General features: G+C 34.6%; 2 protein-coding genes across 5 annotated transcripts in view; both read left to right on the top strand.

Moving 5' to 3' along the window:
* Nucleotides 1-8770, top strand: part of INTS2 (integrator complex subunit 2) — a 50678-nt gene extending 41908 nt beyond the window's left edge. For 3 of the 4 annotated variants that reach the window (XM_011375033.2, XM_011375032.2, XM_011375034.2), the window contains exons 20-25: nucleotides 2390-2588; nucleotides 4373-4624; nucleotides 4978-5085; nucleotides 5219-5324; nucleotides 6491-6667; nucleotides 6770-6944. In XM_011375033.2, coding sequence (XP_011373335.1) covers nucleotides 2390-2588; nucleotides 4373-4624; nucleotides 4978-5085; nucleotides 5219-5324; nucleotides 6491-6667; nucleotides 6770-6939 — 1012 coding nt within the window. In that variant the 3' untranslated portion in view covers nucleotides 6940-6944. Of the gene's footprint in view, nucleotides 1-2389; nucleotides 2589-4372; nucleotides 4625-4977; nucleotides 5086-5218; nucleotides 5325-6490; nucleotides 6668-6769 lie in introns of all 4 variants that reach the window. The other variant, XM_023520400.1, reaches the window with a different exon arrangement.
* A 1483-nt stretch (nucleotides 8771-10253) lies between these two features.
* The window catches only part of BRIP1 (BRCA1 interacting protein C-terminal helicase 1), a 167339-nt gene continuing 160672 nt past the window's right edge, over nucleotides 10254-16920 (top strand). Inside the window, exons 1-4 of the mRNA XM_011375031.2 lie at nucleotides 10254-10497; nucleotides 11955-12069; nucleotides 13311-13422; nucleotides 15785-15958. Of these exons, the coding sequence (XP_011373333.2) occupies nucleotides 11977-12069; nucleotides 13311-13422; nucleotides 15785-15958 (379 nt within the window). The 5' untranslated portion in view covers nucleotides 10254-10497; nucleotides 11955-11976. The remainder of the gene's footprint in view (nucleotides 10498-11954; nucleotides 12070-13310; nucleotides 13423-15784; nucleotides 15959-16920) is intronic.

Genomic DNA, 16920 nt, shown 5'->3' with positions numbered 1-16920 from the left:
TGGTATGCTTGATGTTGTCCCAGAGGCCCCTTAAACTATCCTCATTTTTTTGGATTCTTTTTACTTGTGCTTTTCTGATTGGGTGTTTTCTGCTACCTTATCTTATAAATCACTGATTCGACCCTCTGCTTTATCTAATCTACTGCTGATTTCTCCTAAGGTGGTCTTCTTTTCAGTTATTGTATTCTTCATTTCTGATTGGTTCTTTTTTGTGTTTTCTTTTTACTTTTATGTTTTCTGTCTCCGTTAAATTTCTCACTAAATTCATCTACTTTTCCCTTAAGTTCATTGAGCGTCCTTATAACCAGTACTTTGAACTCTGCCTCTGCCAGATTGCTTGTCTTCATTTTGTTTAATTTATTTTTTTGAATATTTGTTATGTTCTTTCATTTGTGTCCCCATTTTGGCTGTCTCCCTGTTTGTTTCTCTGTGTTAGATAGGGCTGCTATGTCTCTTGGTCTTAGTAGAGTAGCCTTAGATAGGAGCTGTGCTGTGGGGCCCAGTGGCACATTCTCTCTCGTCGCTTGAACTGGTGCTCCAGGTTTGTTCCTTGTACAGGTCGCGTGTGCCCTCCTGTTGTAGTTGAGTCTTGGTTGCTATTTGTATATCAATGGGAGGGATTCGCTCCTGGGCTGATTGGTTGGGAAGACTGGCTGGTGACCATAGCGGTGGACCTGTTGTATAGGGGCTGACCCTATGGAGCAGGATTATCTTTAGCAGGGCTCTGGTGCCTGCCCAGTCTGCCCTTGGGGTGTGTTGTTCTTGGATGTGGTCCAGGAAGTGCTTCAGCTCAGTCCTAAGCTGGCCACCGGGCGTGCTGGTTCCAGGGCCTCCTGGGAGTGGTCCCACCAAAGGCCAAGTTTAGCCACCTGCCTGGGGCCACCTGGCATGAGCCACCAAGCAATCCACAGATGGCTGCCATCCACGCTAGGCTTGGAGGTGCCACATGAGGCCAACCTATGAACTGAGGCTGGCTGCTACTAGTACTAGTCTTGGAGCTGCTCCGCAAGAGGTACAGGGCATACAGAGGCCAGATGCTGCTTGTTTGGGTTTTGTGAACCTTTGAGAGATTTTAAGAAAGTTTGCAGCATGAGCCAAGACAGACCATTTGTATGAAAAACCACTGGAGGTGTCTTGGGTGGGCCTGCAAGTTGAGTGGGGCAGTCTCAGGGAATCACTGGAGTGAGGTGAACAGTGTTAGCTAGGTCAATGGAGACTCAGATATGGCGGCTGCCTGTGTCTGCATGCTGGGTTGGGGGAGGGCCCAACAAAACAACAGTGGCCTCCACCAGCACTTTTCTGGGAGAAACCTGCCTCTCCAGCCCTTGTCCAGAAGCTATACAACTGACATCCTTCCCATATGTACCTGGTATCCTTTGAGCCACTGCTCCAATGTGAGTTAGTCCATCAGTGAGTAAGTATGCGTGGGACCCCTGCAGCCCTCTGCCCCACTCAGCCATTATCTCCACTGACTTTCACATCTAGATTTTGATGAACTTCTCTTTCCGGCCCTGGAGCCCCAGGCTCGGGAGCCCAGGGTTGGGCCAAGACCCCTTGCTTCCTCTGGGGGACCTCCATAGCTGAGATATCTGTCCCAATTTTCAGTTGCCAGACATGGATGTGAGACCAGCCCATTCTGCATCTCTACCCCTCCTACCAGCCTTGAGGTAGCCCCTTCTGTATGTCCTTAGTTGTAGGACTTCTGTTCAGCCTAGACTTTAGGTAATTTTCAATGATGGTTGTTCTGTAATTTAGTTGTAATTTTGCCGTGGTCATGAGAGAAGGCAAACACGGTATTTTTTACTCCACCATCTTGACTGGGAAGCTACATTTAATTCTTATATTTATTCTTATTTCATTTAAATTTAATCTGTAACAATCTTTGAGGAATGAATAACTGTACTTAATTTATAGATGAGGAAACTGAGGCTCAGTAAATCATTTCTCCAGATCAAGTGTATAAAGTACTTGCAGAATACAGAATTGTCTTGCTGTCTTGCTCCAAAGAAGAAACAAGAATAGAAAGAATAAATATTCTAGTCTCTTATTTTTATCAATAACAGAATATTTCTCTTTAAAGACAGCTGGTTGCAGGATCACATCTAAGAGATTTATGGCAAGTGCCATTTTCTGCCAAAAAAAAAGGCATACATTATATTTAATTTCAGCTGATGAAATAGATAATACTATTTATGTAATCTTGAAATAAAGAATAAGATATATTAAACATTAATTTTGGGAATGAATATTTCAGTGGGAAAAATGTTACTTATACTACTCTTTTCAGGTTTTTCAGGTACTGTTTAGGTTTTTCTAATTATTTAAACTGATCGATCACATTCTGGCTAATTTATAAATTCTTATGTATTTTTCTACTTTCTGTATTTAGATGCCCCCCACTGATGGATATTACTTTGCACATGTTGAATGGATATCTTCTTGCATCCAAAGCCTACCTTAGTGCTCATCTGAAGGAAACAGCAGAGCAGGATAGGCCTTCCCAGAATAATACATTAGGTTTAGTTGGACAAACTGATGGCCCAGAAGTTACTAGAGAAGAATTGAAAAATGCATTACTGGCTGCTCAGGTAATAAAGTAAAATTTAGTCAAAAAGAGCAAGGGCTTCCCTGTTAATAGAATCAGTTAAATAGATGGCATATTATGTTCTCCATATATAATGGTGACATTATGCATTCCTTTTATTACAGAACATACTATAATGACGTTACCTCTGCTTATGAATATCTGATGGACTACATTACTAAAATCAGGAATAATCTTCATGATACTAATTTAATATCATGAATAAGGTTTACATTTATATAAGGTTTACATTTTAACAAAATATAGACTTCTTAAAATCAAATGGTTGAAAAAAATTAAATGGTGGACACAAATAGAACAAGAAATATATATCAAATTTTAATATATATGTGTGTGTATATATGTGTGTATATATATAATATATCAGAATGTCAGGCAGTGATAAATACTGTGACAACATAAGTTGTTCAGTTTTATATTTAGAAAAGTTTTATAACAATGTAGAATTTTACTGAAGCCTTAAGTAGTTGCTTTGAATAATAAAGGAAATGTGAGATGATTAAATATTCAGCAATTTGAGGCTTTCAAAATAGAAATGCTTTCTTAGTTTAAAATATATTTTCTGAAATCTTTTCATTGGCAATAAGGGGAATTAGAGTAATAATGTAGGCCCACAATCCCTTATCTATAATACAGAAATCCAAAAACCTATGAAAACTGAAACATTTTTTTGTAAATTCAGTTGTCAGAAAAACTTGACCTGACATGACCTCATTTTTTGACAAAACTTGACCTGAATTGATGTGAAGCTACTTATGGCCTTTATTCCACTTAATGTAAATATTGATATGTTTTTCTGCAGAAATATTAATGTTTGACTACCTTGTGCTACCCTAGTCTCTGCTGGAGGTATTATATAATATTATAATAAAAATAATTCTGAGTTCTAAAATAAATCTAGCCCTCAGAGTTTCAAATAAAGAATTGAGAATTGTAATAGCTACTGTGTTTATATAATGCTTACTATATGCCGAGTGCTATTCTAAGTTTTTTATGTATGCTAACTCAATCTTTACAACCAACCTACAAAGTATGGAGTCTTGTCATCTCCATACTTTGGAGAATGAGACCCAGAGAGGTTAAGTGGTCACCCCTCAAGAAACTACTATTCTATGAAATGACACTGAAGCTTATAGACAGAGCAACATTGAGTTGTACAGGTGGAACTTTTCCTTGCAAAACCAGGACCTTAAATAGTCCATCTTCAAATTAAAAAGGAAAAGAGCTTTGGGATGTAATGTTTACGCATTGATTATTAACCACCATCTTCAGAGGAATGAATTAATTAGTTGGTAGCCAGGTAAGAAAAAGAAAGAGAATACAGGATAGGATCCTGGGAAAAGAAGGAATTTAAGAGGAAGGAAAAGAGATTCTGGTATGTCATTTTTTGCCTACGACCTGTTTTGGATGTCATTGAGTCACTATACTCTTCTAGTACATGTTCTTAAACTGTAGTACATGGATCTGCCTTAGGAATATTTGACTAGCCTGAAATTATACAATGTTTATTTACATATGTTCAGTTTTATAGGGAGAAGGTGTATATGTAGTTTTCAGATTCTTAAAAGGGTTCATGAGCCTAAAGAAGGTGAGAACCACTGTGCTATAAAAGGCTCATTTTTTTCTTATAAGTACCTCTTTTTTTTTAAAGAAATAGTTATTTTTATCACTTCTGTTCATGTGAAAACAAAATCAGATTTGGTTTTAAACAAATTTCTCAAAAATTTCTTCAATTCACTGTTTTTCTTTTTCTTTTTCTGCTTGTAGGATAGTGCAGCTGTCCAGATTCTCCTGGAAATTTGCTTACCAACTGAAGAGGAGAAAGCTAAGGGTGTCAGCCCAGACACCATGCTAAGGAACATTCAGAGTGTTATAACTACCAGCACTCCAAATAAGGGAATGGGGGAAGGAGAAGACAATTTACTTTGTAACCTTCGAGAAGTTCAGTGCCTTATCTGTTGTCTGTTGCACCAAATGTACATTGCAGATCCCAATATTGCTAAGCTTGTTCACTTTCAGGTTTGTTTTCAAAGAATAATGTTTTATGGTTGAACTTTATTTTGCGGGGGTGGGGGGTGGTTTGAATACTAAATTAATAGGGATTGTTTAGAAACTGGAGATCATACAAATCATGCTCCTTTGCAATATGGAGAAAAATCCAGATTTTTTAGATTTTATTTCAGCCTATTAAAGTGTTTAGAAAACTGACCTCTATTCTAGCATATCAGAGAGATGAAATGCTAGGATGCATGTAAGGCATTGTAGCCTTCTGAGCAACTTTTACATAAAGGAAAGAAAACCTTCCTTTATATTTTTATTTGTATTTGACTTATATTTTATTTCTAATTTCTCTCCCTTTCTTGTTGAGATAGGGTTATCCATGTGAACTTTTGCCTCTGACAGTCGCAGGTATTCCATCTATGCACATCTGTCTGGATTTCATACCTGAGCTTATTGCACAGCCAGAACTTGAAAAACAGGTAATGAGCATTTTGGAGCATTAGGAAAATTTTAATCTCTCTCCAGTCTCGCTAGTTATATAAAACATTTTATCATTTTAAATACTTGAAGATTTTCTTCAGAAACATGTACTATTTGGATTTTGTATTGCAGATATTTGCTATCCAGTTGCTTTCTCATTTGTGTATCCAGTATGCATTACCAAAGTCACTCAGTGTGGCTCGCTTAGCTGTCAATGTCATGGGAACTTTGCTAACAGGTGTGTAGCCAACCAACCAACATCAATGACAAAACTTCTAACATAAAAAAGTACGTTAGTGACACTATGTTTTCTCCATCACTAATTTATGCCACCTTTTGAAAATTTTATTACAAATGTGATTTATAGTGTAGAGGAGATGAATAGGCAGGCAAAACATATCTTTCATTTTGTGAATGACTTTATATCAATTTATCATAAATAATAAGCTTCCCGCATTTTATAAATGGAAATTAAATCTCTGAATGTAATTACGTTAATAGAAAAGAAGGCAAAATATATCTTTCATTTTGTGAATGACTTTATATCAATTTATCATAAATAATAAGCTTCCCACATTTTATAAATGGAAATTAAATCTCTGAATGTAATTATGTTAATAGAAGTTACAATTTATTACAAATGCTTAGAGTTCCAGAATAATATAATCATATGTATAAATAAGTATATTAGTTGTTTCCTTGGGTTCTAAAACATACCCTAACATTTTAACCACCTTCTGGTTTGTAGAGTAAAATGGTGTGAAAATAAACTACTTTAAAAGATATGAACTGTAATTCAGTCTTTTAAAGTAATGGCTTAGTTTTCATATTCTTTCTCAGGGCTTCTATAATACTCTGTTCATTTTTCTATTCATTGTATTCAATTCGCAAAATAATTATTTGTAGTGGTTAAGAGCTTCAGCTGCTTGAGTTCAATCCCAACTCCATCACTAACTAGCTGTGTGGCCTTGAACAAGTTTCTTAATCTAAGTTTTATTTAAGAGTTTTCTCATTCATAAGATTGTGAGAATTAAATGAAATAATGCAAGTGACATACTTAACACAGTGCTTGGGCATAGAATTTATGTTGGAAGATGGCTGATAACTAGATTTTTTTAAAAAATTTATTTGTTTTTATTATGGTGACATTGGTTAATGAAATCCAGGAAGTTTTAGGTATACAATTCAACAGTAAGGCATATACATATTGCATTGTGTGATCACTGCCCATAGTTAGATTTCTTTCCGTCACCACATATTTGATGACCCCTTTTAAAGATGGGCTGACCATGTCGTAGAAAACTGAGTATCCTCAGCACAGAGCATGGTGCTTATTGTATTGTATAGGCTGTGTATGTTGAATTATATGTAAATTCAAAAATTCTGTTTCATTCTTTCCAACAGTTTTAACACAGGCTAAGCGATATGCTTTTTTCATGCCAACTCTGCCAAGTTTGGTCGCTTTTTGTCGAGCATTTCCTCCACTGTATGAAGATATTATGTCTTTGCTGATCCAAATAGGGCAAGTCTGTGCTTCCGATGTTGCCACTCAGACAAGAGATATTGATCCAATTATTACACGTAAGTAGTAACTTATTTTTAAGACTTATTTAATATCTCAAACATAAAAACCAAAATCCTTTCTAGATTTCTTGCCTTAATTTTTTTTCCTTATATTTTTAGGTCTTCAACAAATAAAGGAGAAACCAAGTGGATGGACTGGAATCTGTAAAGATCCATCTTATAAGAATGGATCCAGGGACACTGGAAGCATGGATCCTGATGTACAGCTCTGTTATTGTATTGAAAGCACAGTAATTGAAATAATAAACATGAGTGTTAGTGGAATTTAAAAAAAGTACTTAAAATAATGAAACTGTTTGCTGCATACACCCAACATGAGTCTGCATCTTATAATGACTCTAAACTGAATGGGAACAGTAACATCTTGGAATCACTAAAGTGATTCAGTTCAACATGAATACAATTTAGAACTCTCTTGAGAATCATGCTTGCTGATATTTGACTGGCAGTTCTTTGGATCAACTTTGCTAGTATCTTTATGCTGTAGCAGCTGAGCTTTTTTTCTATTGGGAACACATTTCAGAAACTCATTACTGGAAAGTGAATTTGGCTTTTTATTTAGCTTTAAGTGAAGAAAAACTGCCATGCCTTTAATTTAATTTCTTATAAAAATGAATTTGTGGGTAGCCCTAGTGTTTACTTTCATTGTCAGCTAGTAATAGAGTGTGACAATGATGCAATGATGAGAGGGATAAAAAGGGAGAATTCAAGAAAAATTAGGAATTTTAATATCCAAATAGAAATCTCAAACTTGCAATGCAAGTAATATTGATGTAAGATGGAATTCTAGTTCTCAAGAAACAGTACTAGAACCGAGAAGGCTTTAAAAAAGTCAAATAGCTTTTTGTAAATGATTTCTGTGGAATTACAAATGAAGATTTTAAGATTTGTACATATTTGCTTCAATTTTTATTGATACATGAAGCCATATGTTTAGAGATACTTAAACAATTTAGAATTTTAAGATGCTGATTTGAAAGTGTTTCTAGAAACATCTTTGTGCAGAGAAGAACCTGGAAGGAGGGTCTCATTTAGTTTTTTTAAAATTTATTTTTATAATCCTTTACTAATTTATCTAATGGTCAGAAATACATTGGTATCTAAAGTTTAGAGCAATAAAACCCATTGAATTAAAGAGCTCTTAAGTTTAGCATCAGGATTATAATTCATATAATTTAAGAAGATCTTTGAGTAAGAAAATATATAGTGTTTCGACCTCAGGAAAAATTAAAAGGCAGAAAATACCATTTTGCTGAAGGATTTTGCAGTCCTCTGTTAGTAACTTCCATTGATTAGGTAGATGCATTCAGGTAATCTACAATCATTTTTTTTTTTTTAAGACTCCAACATAGAAAGTACTTTGCTTTCTGTGATATTCCAGAATGACACCCACCTCCCGCCCCCACTTGAAACAGACCTCTTCATTTGTAAAAGAAATTAGGCAGGCGTGGTTTATAAGAAAAGAAATTTAGCTTCGGCCTTTTTACTAGCAAATAGTCACATCTCATTTTTTCTCCTTTGTAAAATGAGATTACTACTGGCCCTACCTCATAAGGGTGTTATGTAAAAACTAATTCGTCGCTGTTTAAAATCATGAAGTGTGCAGTATCATAGATGATAGATGCTTAATGTTCAATTAAGTAATATTGTGAAAAATAAAAGCATATACTTAAAAAATACCATACGAATTTTCATATTTTTAAACAAGGCAGTTTTGTAGTCTTTTAAGATTGAATGCAACTGCTCCTGTTCTGTTTTGTTTTTGAACTGGGGCTTTGGAATATTTTGTGTGATTAGGTATCCTCTAGGAGTTCAGAAAAGGTTGAAATATGTTTTCTAACTAAATGCAGTGCACATTCTTGGATCAATTTTCAAATGCTGGTCAAAACCTGCTGTGTTAATAACATTTGCTGTTTTTCATCAGATCTGTTGATGATGTAAATAAAATGTGTAAATATATTAGTAAATGTTAATATTCATGTATTTTAAGTTAAGGTTATAAAATTTGTCACAATGTGATTTTTTTATTCAAGTGAAAACAGATGTGTGCAGCTATTTTGAATATTGGTTTATAAACATTCGTATTCTTTATCAAATGAACTTGTAGTTTTTTGTTTCATTTCACTACTGTTAACCTGAAAGGAACAGTCCAGGAGACTGGAATCCAGGATTGTCTGTCTCCAGAGCCAAGGTGGATCTTTTTCTGTTAGGCCACATACATCAAATGGCAATACAAAGTTAGAGTCAATTGAGAGCCTTAGAAATCTGGGAGAGAAAAATCAATAGATATGATGGAGCAGCTACTTAAAAGATTGGATATTTTAAAAGTTTGTAAAAGAACAATTTGAAGGTATTTTTAAGGATTTATTTTTATAAATTATCCTTTATTCCACTGCTTTGACAGTAAGTTATTTCTGTACCTTCCCTTCATCTTTGCTCATACGTACATATTTTCATGTAACAATTCATAATACCCAGTTTGGAGTCTGCTTTTTTAAAATTTAACTTTATATGGAACTTGTTTGCAGGTTCTTTAGTTTTTATAATTATTTTATTGGCTTCATAATGATTTAGTTGATATAACCATCTCCCTATTCCTAAGCTGGGAAATTTTTGATTTTTTTTCAGTATTACAATAGACACTTATGAATTGAGGTGTTATTACTTTTTCTTAAAGATTTCTTCTTTAGGATAATTTCTGAGCCTAAAATTACTAAATTAAAGGGTAGAATTTATTTTTATGGCTGTGTTTTATCACTTGGAAAAGATGTAAAGTCAAAAGTGAGGCAAACAAATCGACTCTCCCCCTGCTGTTCACTCCTGCAGCAAATCTCTCTCCCCAGAGTAGTTTCTACAATTTGAGAAAGTCAAGTTTTCCTTTTTTGGGACACTAGTATTTGAGCCAAGTTCAGGCTATACAGAATTTTTTTTTAAAACAACAATTTGGCGAGATCACGATTAACCTATCTTCGAAGAAACTGAAGTGTACATCTCGGCAAAAAAGAATAAACTGACTTTAGGAGGGATGAGCCTTAAAAGAGGTAGGAGGAAGTGCTCTGGTGCTGGCGACTTCATGAGCGTTTCTTTGGTTGAATTTAGTATCTGAGAAAGCCTTGATTATTGCGATAATGTAGCCAGTTAACGAACCTTTTCGCTTAGTTTGGCTCAGCAGTCTTGCAATTCCCCGGCTACTTTTCAAAACCCCGGCTACTCTATAGTTCAGAAATAAGAATCGAGCGGCATTGAATGCTCAGAGAAGAACTTGGCAAGGCTTAAAGGTGTTTCCATTGGTCTACAGACCGTAATAAAACTGGTGCACAGGTTAAATCACCGGTTTCAAAAAAGCAAAAGGAGAAGACTCTTTTCCTTTATATACCTGGGTTTTGCAGCACGCGTCATTCACTCTTCTGGCGTTCGCTTTCCGGTGCCTTCAATTACCTTGGGTCTATTTTTATTGTGGAGGTTTCCATTGGGTGCCAGAGTGCTCGTCCCCTAATCTCGCCCCGCGATTGGCGCTTGTTTCTGGCCTTGGCGTGTGATTGGTTGTCTGAGCTTGTCCGCCGATTGGGTGCCGGGAGCCAAGGGGGTGGGAGGCGGGAATTCGTCCGGGAGAGTGGTGATGCGGAGTCTGACGAGAACTGGAGGAGAGCAAAAGTACAGTGGCACGGAACCCGCGACCAGGCCAGGGGAATAGCAGCCTGTGGAGAAAAAGAAGCTTGGGACCTTTCTTCGGTGCCAAGGCTCCGCTTTATTTGCTCGCCGATATCAGTTTCCTTTTCCAGTGAATCGGAGCCCGGTTAGCGTTGCTTCGGCTTTCTTCAGACCAGGCAAGTCTGTCTCCTGTGGGGAGGGCGCAAAGCCTGCCAGAGAGATGTCTTCTGCTTTCGCCCGGTAGCCTGGCAGGCTCAGCGGCATTGACTGATCACCAGAGCCTCGAGGATCTCAACTGGCAGAGGGAGGAAGGAAGTATGAGGAAGAAAATCTGGGGAGCGGGAGCCTGTCCTCACCTTGGAGCAGAGGCCTATTAGCCCGGGTTCCCGCGTTAACTCTTGGCGGTAGGGGGCGGATCGTTGGCCGGCGGATCGTTGTTTTGTTTTGTTTTTCCTTTATTCAGTGGTTAGGGGAAGCTACCCCATTTCGAGAGGCTTGTTGGCACAATTGGGGCGAGGGATGGATTGATTTCTAGGTGATATCTGAGTAACTAAGCCAGCGTTGAATTGTTTCAGATTAAGGGGTTAGATTCCAAGTCTCATTCTCAGAGCTTCACAGATCGCAAAATATTAAACTGGCAAAAAGGTTAGATTAGTGGTTCTTAACTTCTTTTAGAACACATAGCTATGGTTAAATTTATTATTGGCTTCATAATCTAGTAAATTGCTATTTTAACCATTTCTCCATGCCCAGATTGAATTTACCATTTTTTTTTCACTATTGCAAATAATCTCCCAGTTGATAACAGTGTATATCATTTTCCCCTCTATTTCCAATTATTTCCTTGGGATATGTTTTTGGAAATGAGGAATCTATGGAGTTTCTCTTTAGAGAAAATTCAGTTATGCACAGAAACTTTTGCATGTAATATTAAGAGATCACAGCCTCTGAATTACATCTGTGGACCCTAGGTTAAGAAAAACTGGTTTAGAAGACTCAGGGATTAAAACAGATCACTTCCTCTGTGTCAGATACTGGAGTGTAGGCACAGTCTGTACATTACCTTATTTTTAACTCAGTGCTTGGCTAATTTTCATAAAAACCCTATTAGGTAGATAGTATTATCTCCATTTCACAGGTGAAGAAACAGGCTCTGAGAGGTTAAGTGATTCACACAGTGGAATTCAGATTTAAGTTTGCCTTAATCCAAAACCCACTTCTTTCTATTATACCCTGCTTACCTTTAAATAAGAATTACTGAGCTCCTACTATATGCCAAGGAGTTTTCTCCCTTACGACAGTTTTAAAATTAAGAATCCTTACAGAATAAGATTTAAGTCTAGAGAAGTAAAGACATGATCAAGGTAACATCAGAGTTGCTGTCACAACCTGATCTAGAACCTGTACTTCCCAACTCCACAGCTTTGACAGAATAAGGATACAAATCCAGATTTGTCAGATTCCAAGACATGCTCTCAACCACTGTGATTTATAAGACTAGAAAATTCTTTTACTTCCATTTATTTTGTTTATATGTTTTTTCCAGTTTTTATTTTCAGACTTCTGTCCTAGTGTTGGTATATCGTTTCTTTGAATGACATTGTTTTAATATTGATTTTTGTTTGTGTTGCAGTTAGGAGTCTGAAGAAAGTGTGATGTCTTCAATGTGGTCTGAATACACAATTGGTGGGGTGAAGATTAACTTTCCTTGTAAAGCTTATCCATCACAGCTTGCTATGATGAATTCTGTAAGTATTTTCCAGCACTTATTTTAAGTCTATCAAGATACAGATGCTTATAATTCATAACATACATTGAGTCTGTGACTAAATTCATTTTCTCAGACAGTAAATGGATTTGCTATCATTGAAGAACAACTAACCTTTGGAAAAATAATACCAATCACTGCTAAACTGTATATGTCCATGGTTAGGAGGCAAAGAAGAAAAATGTTCTGAAATATTCTGAAAAATGTTCTCAGTTCATTTGGAACTTCTGTTTACTTCACAGAATTATTGCTTTCTATGAAGCATTTACTGTCTTTCACACAGAATAGTCTGTTTTTCAGCTAATTTTTTTGAGATATTTCAATCAGATAGAAAATTAATATACAAACTTGAATAAACTGACTTTCTAGCTTTGTTATATCTTAATATTTTGCCATATTTGCTTTATACATTGTTTACAATTCACAAGATTACTAGTATCCTGGATTTGTTCTTTTCTAGCCTTGTTTTTAAATGTTTTTTACATCTTTATCCATATACAATATAAAGTATTACTTTACAGTTTTGAACTTTGTACAGTGATATGGTACTATACCTATTTTTTGTAGAACTTGATTTTTTTTTGCTTAATATTATTTTTAAGATGTAGCCCTATTGATTGTTAATCCATTTTAATTGCTTTATAGTATTCTATTATGTGAGTATACCAGATTTTTTTGGTCCATTTTCCTTTTGATAGACATTTAGGTTGTTTTCATTCTTTTACAATTATAAACAATGCTGCTATGAACTTTCTTAAACAAGTTTTCTCTGTGTGGAAAAAGTTTTGAGTATATACATAGAACTGGACTTAACTGGAGTTGAGTATCTTTAACTTTACTAGAAATCATTAATTTCTGTACAAAGTGGTTGTAACAATTTATAGTCCCATAGTAGTGTCCCCCATTAAGCTTTCATCAAAGATATTAGTGTATTCTAGTTTTAGAAATGATGGTGCTTACCTAATTAAGGAACAGATTGCATTTTTTCATTTCTTTTGTGCTTGATATGCTTTAAAATTCAACATAATTTTAAGGAGATGTCTTAAGGAATAAAGTTTAGATTTAACTAATACTAACTAGTTCTCTCTTCTGCTGTTGCTGTGTTCTCTGAAGTGCAACCTTGTTTCTCATTGTTGTTATCGTTGTACTTGTAATGAAGAGAGACCCTAATGAAGTAAATTATTTGTTGATTTTTTCTATTTATTGTCTTTGTGTTGGTAGATTGTCAGAGGATTAAACAATAAGCAGCATTGTTTGTTGGAGAGCCCTACAGGAAGTGGAAAAAGTTTAGCCTTACTTTGTTCTGCTTTAGCATGGCAACAATCCCTTAGTGGTAAGTCCTTGGTTGCTATCTTTAGGTTGCTTATTGGAACCTGAAAGTACCTTTTATCCAGAACGATTTATCCATATGCTAGCTAATTTAAGTATTCTCTTTTAAGACACTTCTTTATAATGTTATATAACTTCCAAAAGAGTTTCAATATAGCAAAATATGTTCAATTAATCCTAAAACAATTTTGAATGTAATGTGATCCTTTACTTGATTCAGAGTATACATAATAATTTTGGAATTCTTAGTTATGAAAATAATTATGATAGTTTGTATGTTAAAGATGCAAGAAATGGGACTGTCATGATGCTATAACATATAGGAATGATTTTTTTTAGTAAAGCCTTTAATATATTTGCTTATCTATCTCTCATAATATTAAAATATTGAATATATAGAAAAGAAAACATTCTAGTTGATCTTTCTACTTGTTTGGATTCTAGATAAATAGAATTTATTATAATATTGTTTTTGATTTTGAACTTACTTTCTTGCGTATTGAAATGAAATGTATTGGGGTGATATTGGTTAATAACTTTATATAAAGTTTCGGGAGTACAATTCTATAATACAGCTTCTGTATATTGCATTGTGTGCTCACCACTCAAAGTCTAATGTCCTTCTGTCACGATATGTTTGACCCCCTTTATTCTCATCATTTTCCTCCTATCCATCTTCCCCTCTGGTAACAATATACTATTGTTTGTATCTATGAGTTTGTTCTTTTTGTTTGTTCATTTTTTGCTTTATGTTTTATATCCCACATATGAGTGAAATCATATGGTTCTTGTCCTTTTCTGTCTGACTTATTTCACTTAACATGATACTTTCAAGCTCCATCTATGTTGTTGCAAATATTTCAACCTTTTTTATAGTTGAGTAGTATTCTGTTGTACAAATATACGATATTTTCTTTATCCAATCATCCCTTGAAGGATATTTAGGTTGTTTCCATGTCTTGGCTACTGTGAATAATGCCATAATGAACATATGGGTACATACATCTTTATGAATAAACGTTTTCAAATTTTTTGTGTCAATAACCAAAAGAAAGATTACTAGAGCATATGGTAGCTGTACTCTTAATATTTTGAGGAAGCTTCATACTGTTTTCCATAGTAGCTGCACCAATTTACATTCCTACCAGCAGTATTTGACGGTTCCTTTTTCTTGTCTTATTGTTAATAGCCATTCTAACAGGTATGAGATTATAGTAATATTGTTTTTATGAATTTATATTATTTCCCATTCTTTTATTGGATTTGCTAACAAGTGCCTAGTAACATTTACTTTTATGATAGACGATCTAGTATACATAATGAATCTAAAATACAATATTGGATACATTTTAGTTATCTAATTAGATGGCTTTGACCTGAAGCATTAGGATAATTTAAAGTTAAGTATGTTTGTGTGTATGTCTGTGTTTATATGTGTGTATATTTATATACTATTTTTTAAAAGAAAATGTCTGTGCTACTGATAAGATTGTATTAAAAATAAAAAGTACATATTTTATAAACTTGGTTGTCTAGTTTTATTCTTACTGATGTTAATCTTTGGGGAGAAAATGAAATTATCTGTTAATAACTTAAAATGTTAATGGGAGACCCTGGAAAATAGAATTAGTAGTATTTATATAGTACATATGGGAAAATAATGTTAGTACTGCTTATAGAAAATAAAAATAAATTACTTTTTTTTTAGTATCTTTTTTTTTAGTATCTGTGAGTTGTATATTTATACAGTTAGGAACACAATATAGACATATTACAATTCTGTATTTAAATATTAAAGTTACCTGTTATATTTAATTTGAATGTTGACTGTGAAACGTATTTTGATATATGTGTCAGAATTGATACATCATGAAACATGTGTCTCTTTGAAATAGACATATGTGGAATAATTTAATCCTTATGTGTTTACATTATTGTTTAACATTGAACTTTCAAATTCTTCATTTAGGGAAATAGTAATAATCAGGAATATCATTTAGGTCTTTGTTTTAATCCTCCTGCTGGATATTTTAATAAATCTCAATATGAATGAATACTTGAGTGGTTGTGTCTTTATTACATTAATTTTTTGACAATTAGATTTTTAAAAATTATGTAATTGATAACTTCTCTATAAAGATTTCTGGCATAAGTGTTTCCCTCTTGTCCTAATTTGATGCTGCAGATAAGGTGACCAGCTTTTTCAGATTTACGAGATACTTTCATGGTTTCATCACTAAAAATCTTGCATCCTGGAATACCTCCCAATCCTGGGCAAATTTGGGTGGTTGCTCACCCTAGCTGCAGAGGAAAATTAATGTTTTTTAAATTAGAAATATTGTAAATAGATCTTCTTTTATTTTTAGGGAAGCCAGTGGATGACAGCTTAAGTAAAAAAGCTGAAGTACCATTGTCATGTTGTTGTACATGCCATTCAAAGAACTTTACAAACGATGACATGCACCAAGGAACTTCACCTCATTTCAATAGTCCAAGTACACCACCTTCTGAAAGACATGGCACTTCATCACCTTGTCAAGGTACTTTATATTATGCCTAGGTCTGTTGGTATCTGTAATAGGAGTCTTACTTGTTGTTATGAGACCTAATTTAGATAAATTTCGTTAGTCTAATTGATTATGCACCTCTACCTATTTTCTCTGGAAGTATTTTTAGATAATACATAGAGTGATTAGAAATCCTTGGACTATTTTTGTCTTGACTTTTAGTTTATTCAGATATTTTGCTAGCTTAAATCATTTTTTGAAGAAGGCAGGGCAAAATAAATGATATGCAGAAATTGATGTTATTTGTAGGCAGTATTGTTAATTATATGTTAGGATTTTGTAAAATATTGATTTGTATTCTAAAATAAAATCTATTTAGCCTTATTCACTCTCGATGAGTTTGCCTGAAATTCTGAGGCTAGTATTTCACATGAGTATCAGGTATATTTACGTGTAAGCCTTGAATAGTTCTTATTAGATTTATTTAACAGAACTATTTTAAGAATAAGATAAAATATTCTTAAAAAATATTTCTTTGGCTTTGATTATATGGAAAGAATTGACCATTATTTACCTAAGCCAGAAACCTAGATGATATCCTGTGCACATTGCTCTTTCGTATTACTCCTTGTAAATCTATCTCCATTGATACCTCCTTAGTCTAAACTACCATCTCTTATTTAGAGCATGCCATAACTTCTTTTCCTGCTTTTATTCATGTTACTCTGTAACTAATTACTGGCAGAGAGAAAAGAGGTTGCCATGATTGACTTAAGTCTAAATAGTATCCACTTCCTAAAATCAAAGATGGACTCATCTTCCTCTAAAACGTGTGACTGCGTGTGGAGAAGGGTAGCTGCTTGAACTGAAGTGTGAAATCTGTTAGGAATGAGGAAGAAGGGGTGGAATAGATGCTGGAGAGATGACCAATAGTGTTTTGACCCTTAGCCCTTTTGGCTTTCTTTTCCTTTCTTCAAAGGGTCGTGCTTTTTTTC

Source organism: Pteropus vampyrus, unplaced genomic scaffold (genome assembly GCF_000151845.1).
Source record: "Pteropus vampyrus isolate Shadow unplaced genomic scaffold, Pvam_2.0 Scaffold261, whole genome shotgun sequence".
NCBI classification, from domain to species: domain Eukaryota; kingdom Metazoa; phylum Chordata; class Mammalia; order Chiroptera; family Pteropodidae; genus Pteropus; species Pteropus vampyrus.
Note: the sequence above shows the minus strand (reverse complement) of the source record. Positions and strands in the feature narration are given on the sequence as shown.